Raw genomic sequence first — 8889 nt, 5'->3', positions numbered from 1 at the left:
TAACTTGTTTGCTATGTGGCTTTCTGTAAACTGTTTCAGTCAGCACTCATAGCATAGACATTTAAATGGAAAGCAACAAATGAAATGTAATTTTTTTTTCTTCTCAAAAACAAGCTTGGATGCATTCCACATAATGTTTCACAGCTGGTCATTTATTTTGCATGACGTTTTTGCAGTCTTTTTGCTTTTATCGATATCTGTACTGTACTGACAGTAGGTTCACAGGAGACGAGGAGAGAGACGAGGGGGTGTAAGACCTGCAGCAAAGGTCGTCAGGATCGGGACTCCAACCTGCTGTCAGATGGGATTATACCAGCCTAGGCCACAAAGTGAGATTCTTTTTCTTTTTAATACTGTTTTCATTATTAGGCGTTTTTTGTATATGACAACATCAGAATATTATCGACAATGATAATGAGTGTTTCAGTTATATAAAATGAAAAAAACAAATGACAGGTAATGTAAATGTTCCACATAATAAAAAAATATATATAAATGTGATAAACTAAAAAAAACTTAAACAATGACAAGTGTGAACAGACAAACAAAACTGACAACAGGACAGAGACACTCTTGCTCTCAAACATTCTCAACATGTTGTAAATCAAATGAATTACAGACATTATTTTTTAAATGAGAAAAAATAAATGTAGCATTTAGCAGACGCTCTTAATCCAGAGCTACTCACATTAAGCATACATATATGAAGCAACAGTTGACTTTTGGTTGTTGATTGTAGGAACACAATCTGACCACAAGAGGGCAGGCACAGTAAGTGTAATGACTTTATGGTCCCAGATCGGTCATGATGAATGATGATGACAACCGTTCTTTCCTTTTTGTGTGCATCTTTTTTGCATTTTGTAGGGGCTGCGTTTATTTCAATCTCTAGCTTTTGTAGGCTATAGCCTATTGTGGAAAGACATTGTGCCACACTGCTAAAACAAATGACGTGCAGCTCATCCCGGTGTCTAACGGGCCTATATATGCATTCCCCAGTGGCGGCGGGTCCAATTAAACTGAAGTGAAGTCAAGTGATTAAATAGCTCTATTATGGTATATGGTAGCCTGTTGGCCGTGACTGGCTGCAGTTGAGTCGTGACGTCATTCACTGCCCATCATAACAGGCAGACAACATAAATCACATAAAATACAGTAAAGACGCATGGTACACATAAAAACAATAAAACACTAACAGGATGGCAGTTCAAGAAGCAACAACGTTACCTCCTCCTCATAGCATTTATAAGGCCTGAATAGATACAGGCACAAATAAGAAGGACAATTTATATATCACTAAGGGAGCAGCCTGTATTCAGAGCTGAAGGGGATCATGAGAGTTGTCCGTATACAACTTTCTTAAGCACCTGTTTTTGGAATTCTTGATCCAGGCTACTGAAATGTACTCCACCTGCAGTTCCATCAGTTTGAAGATAATAGTTATAGCCTATAGTCTAAAGATGCTGCCGCTTGACAATATAGCAATGCTTTGTTTGTCTGTCCAAAACACATTCTGGGCCATTATCTGAACTCTGAAGGAACCCATGATCCGATACTTAGATAGGCCTATTGAGTATATGAGTACTGAATTGATGATAATCCAACTAACAACTACTATTATGGGCTTAATAACTCCAGGAGGGTTGATACACATAGAACCAAAATGGACCCTTATGGCCGGCGCCACGATTTATATAAAAATATAAATCGTATCAAATGGGGGTTGGGGGTCCGTGTGGCGTAAATGCTTGCATCTCGACAATGAAAAGGATGGAGAAACACGTCTGTAGTAGACAGTATATATAGGCTATAGTATAGGCCTAAACTTGCTCGTATAGCCAGTAGCCACCACACCACCTCTCACTTTCTCATGCCACGAGGAAACGGAGCTCTCAGCCTCAAATGCTGTGTGTGTGTGTGTGTGTATGTGGGGGGGGAGAGAGAGAGAGAGAGAGAGAGAGAGAGAGAGAGTCAATGGTGCTGCCTGGGAGTGGGAAGCTTGGCTTCTTTGGGGACAGTCAGTGATTTCAGCCCATTGATCAGTAGGCTAATGACAAAAGAGGCGGAGACCTCCTTCGCTGGCGTCATTCACAGGGAAGCTGAAGATGGCTCCTGAATGCGCCGCGGCACCACCACCACCACACCGATATGCGTCAGCCAGCCTCCAGCAGCTGTCAGGGTCAGGGAAAGCCTCTGCTTTGCCTTGAGCAAGGAACGAGGAAATAATACATTAGGCAAACAAAATAGTAGTAGTTGAAAAGGACGGAAGAGAAGACTATATATAGTAACCCGCGCCGCGAGCTGAGATTGCGGACAGGTCGCGTTGTTGAACGTTGTCCAACTGAACTGGCCACGGAGAGTCATGGGTTCGTCCACGGATGAGGAATTCAAAGAGAAATTATTATGGAACGTGAAACGGGAGGTGAGTGCGATTTGTTTCATTCACGCCCCTGTTCTTTTTTTTTTTCTCCCTCCACGCGATTACCGGTCCATCAGGTCTGTTTTTATACAGAAGAGCGTAAACCAGTTAATTCAATTACACACACCACGATGGAAAAATGTAACAGTCAATCTCTTGACAGCTCATATTATAGGCACTGGTTCAACGGGTTGGTTGACGTGTCGACAGGCACAAATGCGCGCAAGAGTGTTCTACTGTTTGGCTTTTATTAGAATGTGTTTTGTTTATTCTGAGCATCGATTGTAACGTTGATCCAGGGGCTGTAGTGAGAGCTGTCCTAATTTCTTATTTCGTGTTTTATTTTATTTTGTATACAGCAGCAGCAGCAGCAGCATAAGTTTTCCAGTTGGGCTAATTGTGTATAAGATTAAAATGAATATACTATACTACCCGTATCTGCGTTTTCGGAGACGCATGTGTTCTTATTTCCCATTTTGGAGGCGCCTCGCCACCCGCTGATACATTGATTTACGGAGACAATTATCCAATTATTGGGTTCTTCTGTTAATATGGAACAGGTGCTGGGCGCCTAACCACTCAGTCATCATCACACAAGGTCCCGTCTCATTTAGAAGTCAACAGCAAAACTGATACAAAATTAAAATATATAGGTTACACTTGGAAAACATCTACACAGAACAACAGGTTCTATTGTCGGTGGCTAACTATAGCAAGTAAATCATTTTGTTCTTTGTCAATAAATTCGTGATGTGAATCTCACTAGTAGTGCCCTCTAGTGGTTCAATAAGTAATTGCATGATAACACCTTGTGAAGATAACATTTTTATTTGTAACTTTAAAACTATAAAACATCTCAGCTGTAATAATAAATTCAATGGGGTCAAAATATCTTTCTCTGCCTGGCTGCAGCTCTTTAAACCTGAAACAATATCTATCAAAAACTAGCTTGAAATAATCTTAGTAATCAATCTTCAACAGCCTACTGTACACACACACACCACTGCAAATGATTAGGATTATATGGTATTCACAAACTGTCAGGTGCTAGTAATGAATCAATCAAACAAGAACAATTTAAATAGGCCTAGCTCAATACAAAGTTAAAGGACCACTTTTCAACCTATCTCAATATAATAGGTCCTCACTAATCATGATAAAATGGCACAAATTCTTTTCTACTCAGTCTGTGTCTCATGGGAGGGCTGTGGGCAGTTCATAAATCCGTCCACCAGTGACATCATCGTAAAGCAGATTTCTTTTTAAAACACATTTCTTTTTTTACAAAAATGTTTAGATTTGTATTGAACGATGGCTTCCATTTTCGCTTTGCTACTTTTCAGGACTAGAAAGCCTGCAGTTTCTATTAGCTTGGATTCCCCATCGATGATGTCACTGACGGGTTTCTGACCTATGCCCACAGCCCTCCTATGAACACAGACAGAGTAGAGTAGGAAAAAAATGGTGCCATTTTATCATGATTTATTAGTGAGGACCTAGTATGAAGATAGGTTGAAAAGTGGTAAAGTGGTCCTTTAACATTACAAGTTGTTTCTCACTTTAAATTACTAGCCTACTGCAGTTTGAAAATGATACACCTGACGAGCATCATTAGTACTTTATAGAGAACACCTTTGCTATTATAACCTGCTGCAAAGGTGATGCATATTGCATAGCCAGGCCAGCCAGACGCCAGCATATAGAGCACCGAAGTCTGACGTCACTTTCAGTAGAGGGCGTCAGTCCCCAGGTTCATGTATTTGTTTAGTTGCATTGAAATCCCCATTGACGCGATTTTAGATCGCCTCATATAACAACTGTGTTTGAAAAATTAACATGTCACCCCGGCCGCTTCACTCATATGGATATGAAGAATCAACTGACTGAGACGCTAATGTTACTGCTGCTGAATTAGTTAGATTTTCGCTAGAAGCAGACTGTATCATATATGAGTGACTGACTGTTGCAAACGATACAGAGACACCTCCCTGACAATAACGCAGAGACAGCTTGTTTAGTTTTGGACCACAACGCTTATAGTAGACGATATTAAGATCACCCCATGTTATTCTCCATAGAGAAAATACTTACAAACACACAATGCTGCCAACTACTAGCAACTAGTGGTGGACGACTGTACGTACAGGAGGAGGCTGAATAATTGACAAGAAGGCTGCGATGCAATGCAATATTAGATATTACTACTACTACTGCTGCCAGAAGCTGCTATGCATCACCTTTACAACAGGTCACAACAGCAGAAGAGCGCTCTACTAGGCACTGTTTATGAAAGGGATGTATCTGTCAAATCTCAATCTCTCAAAATTCAACACAAAATGCCACTTTCCACAGCAGCAGTTTCAAAATAACTGCTGTGGAAATTAAGTGGCATTTTGTGTTGAATTTTGAGAAAGTTTTAGTTGAGCTATTTAAAATTGTTCTTGTTTGATTGATTTATTGCAAACAGCCAGTTGGTAAATTTTTGCCAGTGATTTCCAATTTGCAGTGGTATATAATTTTGGGTGCAACTGATATTTCTAATTCATAAATATATTTACTAGACAGGACAATTCAGTAGGCAAAGCACGTATGACCCCTTTTGTTTTTGTTCGTTTTATTCTTCTGCTGCTACAGCCAGAACCGTGCAGTCGTCCTTTACACAACTCTACAGTATAGTCATTAAAACACTACAGAGACATGAAACTCACAACCATTGGCCAAAGGGTGGCGCTATAGCACTCAATTTATAAATGTAGACTTTGAACGGGTATAACGAATGCATCCGTTATCTCTGACTCTGCCGAGAAGGCAGACCGGCAGAGTCAGAGAGTCAGAGCTGGGACTGCAGGCGGTCATTTAGCACAAGGAAATTTCACCTCGTGCAGCTGCGGGTTTAATTAGGCAACACATTAGGGCAGGCTAATGCGTTTTTCCTATTGCATACATTTTATCACCTAAACTATAAAGAGACCTGGGTGTATAATGTTTCATTTATTTATCACAACCATGCACTAAAAAGGCTACTCGGATATTTGTATGGTGGTGGAGCGGGCTCTCGTCCGAATGTTGAGCTGCTTCTACCGGCTGTGGAAGTTGCAGCGGGGGCCGGCCTGCTGGCCTCGGCATCGGCCTCAGTGTTTTGTCTGCTTGAACTCCCCGCAATATTCCTTTTTTATATCGATATCCATGATTTTACCGGTTTGGTTTTCCCTCTGAAAAGATTTGAATTGACCCGCACGGCCCGTGGCGACAACATGACGTAGTGATGGCGTTGAGGTGCGGCTGCATCAAAACAAATCCGACTCTGTTCAGACTATTGCCAGTGTAAGTAAGTAGCCTTGCCGAGCCATGAGGCCCATAGGGGGCAGGAGCCTATCTCCTGTTTCTGTAGCCATGAGGCCCATAGGGGGCAGGAGCCTATCTCCTGTTTCTGTAGCCATGAGGCCCATAGGGGGCAGGAGCCTATCTCCTGTTTCTGTAGCCATGAGGCCCATAGGGGGCAGGAGCCTATCTTCTGTTTCTGTAGCGTGAGGCAGCTTGATGTACAAGTACACCCCCTGGACATGACACTAGTATGTCGCAGGGACTTATACCAATCCAACCCTTGATGCTGAGTGTCAAGCAGGGAGGCACTGGGTCCCATTTTTAGTCTTTGGTATGACCCAGCCGGGGATCGAACCCCGACCTCCCAGTCTCAGGGCCGACACTCTTAACCACAAGGCCACTGAGCTGGTTAGTTAGAGATAGGCCTACCATATTTCTGTAGATAAGAGAAGAACCAGCAGAAACGTTAGTGAAATATAATACTACCATACTTTAGTATAGTATAGTATAGTATATATATATTTTTAGATACATTTGACCTCACTGGAAGGAACTGTTAGAACAACACGACCACTCTGTCAGTGGTAAATATGATTATATCAGGACGGTTATTGTATTCTCCATCACCTGAAAACACATTTTCATCCCAAGGACAATCGATGGATTTTGACATTTAAACACACCAACCTGTGTGTGGCCACTGCCCCAGCCTCCGGCCTCTGTCTCGCTGAACCTTGGCATTGCCTGGCAACTGAAGGCTTTCAGCAGCAACAGTACAGTAGCTCAATACTTTAGGATTACATCAACTGATGATCAATTTAATACTGTAGTGGCGGGGACGGGCCCCCCCTCGCACTTAAACACAAGGTTGTTGCCACATCACCATGCTTCGAGGGGAAACACACACTGTTGACGTGCATTTCTGTTTCATTCTCGATTATTGTCATAGTTTATAGTAACTACAATATGTACGGTACTATATACAACCCATATTGACAAGAACATTCTGCCTATTTCCACTGTTCACAGGGTTCATATACAACCCCCATGACGCATTGTATGGGGAAGGATGTTTTAGATTTAGTCGACTAAAGTGTATTTTGGCGGGGCCTTGATGCCGTCGTAATGACTGAGTGATTTTACACTTATAGCCGATCTACAAGCTCACAACACGTCGCGCTTGTAGATCTGCTATTCAGCATGTAACCAAGTGTGAAATAACTTATACTGGATCTCTTGTCCACTAGTCCCGGTCCTTCCTAACATTTTAGTCTAGTTTTTATTTGTCGACGAAATTGTCAATATATTTAGTCTTTAGTTTTAGTCGCCATAGCTTAGTTTTCATTTAGTTTTCGTCAGTGAAAATAGTCGACCAAACATTTTTCGTCTTAGTATTAGTCGACAAAATCAACACTGCATGCAATGAGATGTTATGTATTTTACTATCCACAAATTACTAATTGTTTTCTGTTTTTTTTATTATCCGCAAATGCATTTGTGTGGTGTGAAGTCATATCAAATGCATTTGTGTGGTGTGAAGTCATATCAAATACATTTGTGTGGTGTGAAGTCATATCAAATACATTTGTGTGGTGTGAAGTCATATCAAATACATTTGTGTGGTGTGAAGTCATATCAAATACATTTGTGTGGTGTGTGAAGTCATATCAAATACATTTGTGTGGTGTGAAGTCATATCAAATACATTTGTGTGGTGTGTGAAGTCATATCAAATACATTTGTGTGGTGTGTGAAGTCATATCAAATACATTTGTGTGGTGTGTGAAGTCATATCAAATACATTTGTGTGGTGTGTGAAGTCATATCAAATACATTTGTGTGGTGTGAAGTCATATCAAATACATTTGTGTGGTGTGAAGTCATATCAAATACATTTGTGTGGTGTGAAGTCATACCAAATACATTTGTGTGGTGTGAAGTCATATCAAATACATTTGTGTGGTGTGAAGTCATACCAAATACATTTGTGTGGTGTGAAGTCATATCAAATACATTTGTGTGTTGTGAAGTCATATCCACAGAAACATGTCTTGGGAAAAAAATGTACTCTGTGGTTATTATAGCTACATTACGTGGCCATTTTCATTTGTACAATTTTGTGGATCCAATTCTACATGCCATGGGTAGCACGCTTTACACATTTGGGAAATTATGTCCCCTTTATATACCACAGCAATCTGTCAAATTGATCTCACAAATACAGTTTTATTACTTTACAATTGTTTTTTCTATGATTCCCATGTATAGTTTACTATCCGGAAATACATTTGTGTGGTGTAAAAAATAATCCACAAAAACAAAAGACGTGGTCAAATTGTGTGAAGCTTTTCATCAAGGTGCACTCGGAAACGTTATAATCCATTAACCCATTCTGACCTGAGATCAGATTCATACGAGGTTTCCACTGGACACACACTGGTCTGATTAAATCCTTTATCCTCACCATGTTTGAGCACTAATAGTGAGCATGTCATTGTCAGCCAATATTGGCCTTTCCTCACATCCACACTAGACACTATACTAGGCTAGTGGTCCAGCTTTCTCTGCCTTTGTGTCAGGGCAGGTGTTTGTATGAGATATCACACAAACCCCAAGTGGTTTCTTTTCCAGATAGCGAGTATATAAGCGACTATAAAGAAGGATGATTCAGAGCTGCCACTCAGTCAGGTTTGGTGCTGCATGGTCTACTGCTCGACACGGAGTGAACTGGCAATCTTTTGACATGTCTCGCCCTGACCCTGACGTGGTGGGATTGAAGTGAGACAATGAGGTGATGGGGGGTCACCTCATTTTAGTTCACATGAGGCTCAAATTTAGGGTCACCCTCAGTGGGGAACGGAGGTTCTAGAGACGTATTAACCCATTCTGGGCGGGCACCCATTTTGGTGTTAGCACTATGTTATGCTTTAGCTATTGAAAAATAGCAGATCTACAAGCTCATAGCGCGCCACCGAGTGGCGCGCTACGAGCTTGTAGGTCTGCTATTTTTGAAAAATCGAAGAATGACTGACATTTTTAGAATCTGATCTCAGGTCAGAATGGGTTAATCAGAACCAGTGTGTGTCCAGTGGAAACCTCGTATAGAATCTGATCTCAGGTCAGAATGGGTTAAGCAATCTGCGATG

The 8889-nt window shown here is 41.1% G+C and overlaps 2 protein-coding genes across 2 annotated transcripts in view; one reads left to right on the top strand and one right to left on the bottom strand.

The window, feature by feature from the left end:
* The window catches only part of tpst1 (tyrosylprotein sulfotransferase 1), a 224171-nt gene that overhangs the window by 5415 nt on the left and 209867 nt on the right, over positions 1 to 8889 (bottom strand). The window lies entirely within an intron of this gene.
* sgsm2 (small G protein signaling modulator 2) overlaps positions 2363 to 8889 on the top strand; it is a gene marked incomplete at both ends in the record, with an annotated part of 132013 nt that continues 125486 nt past the window's right edge. The window contains 1 exon segment of the mRNA XM_080771550.1: positions 2363 to 2422. Within this exon segment, the coding sequence (XP_080627676.1) occupies positions 2363 to 2422 (60 nt within the window).

Source organism: Protomyctophum bolini, assembly GCF_963924005.1.
Source record: "Protomyctophum bolini genome assembly, chromosome: 9".
Classification (NCBI taxonomy): Eukaryota; Metazoa; Chordata; class Actinopteri; order Myctophiformes; family Myctophidae; genus Protomyctophum; species Protomyctophum bolini.
This window is presented reverse-complemented; position numbering and strand designations above follow the sequence as displayed.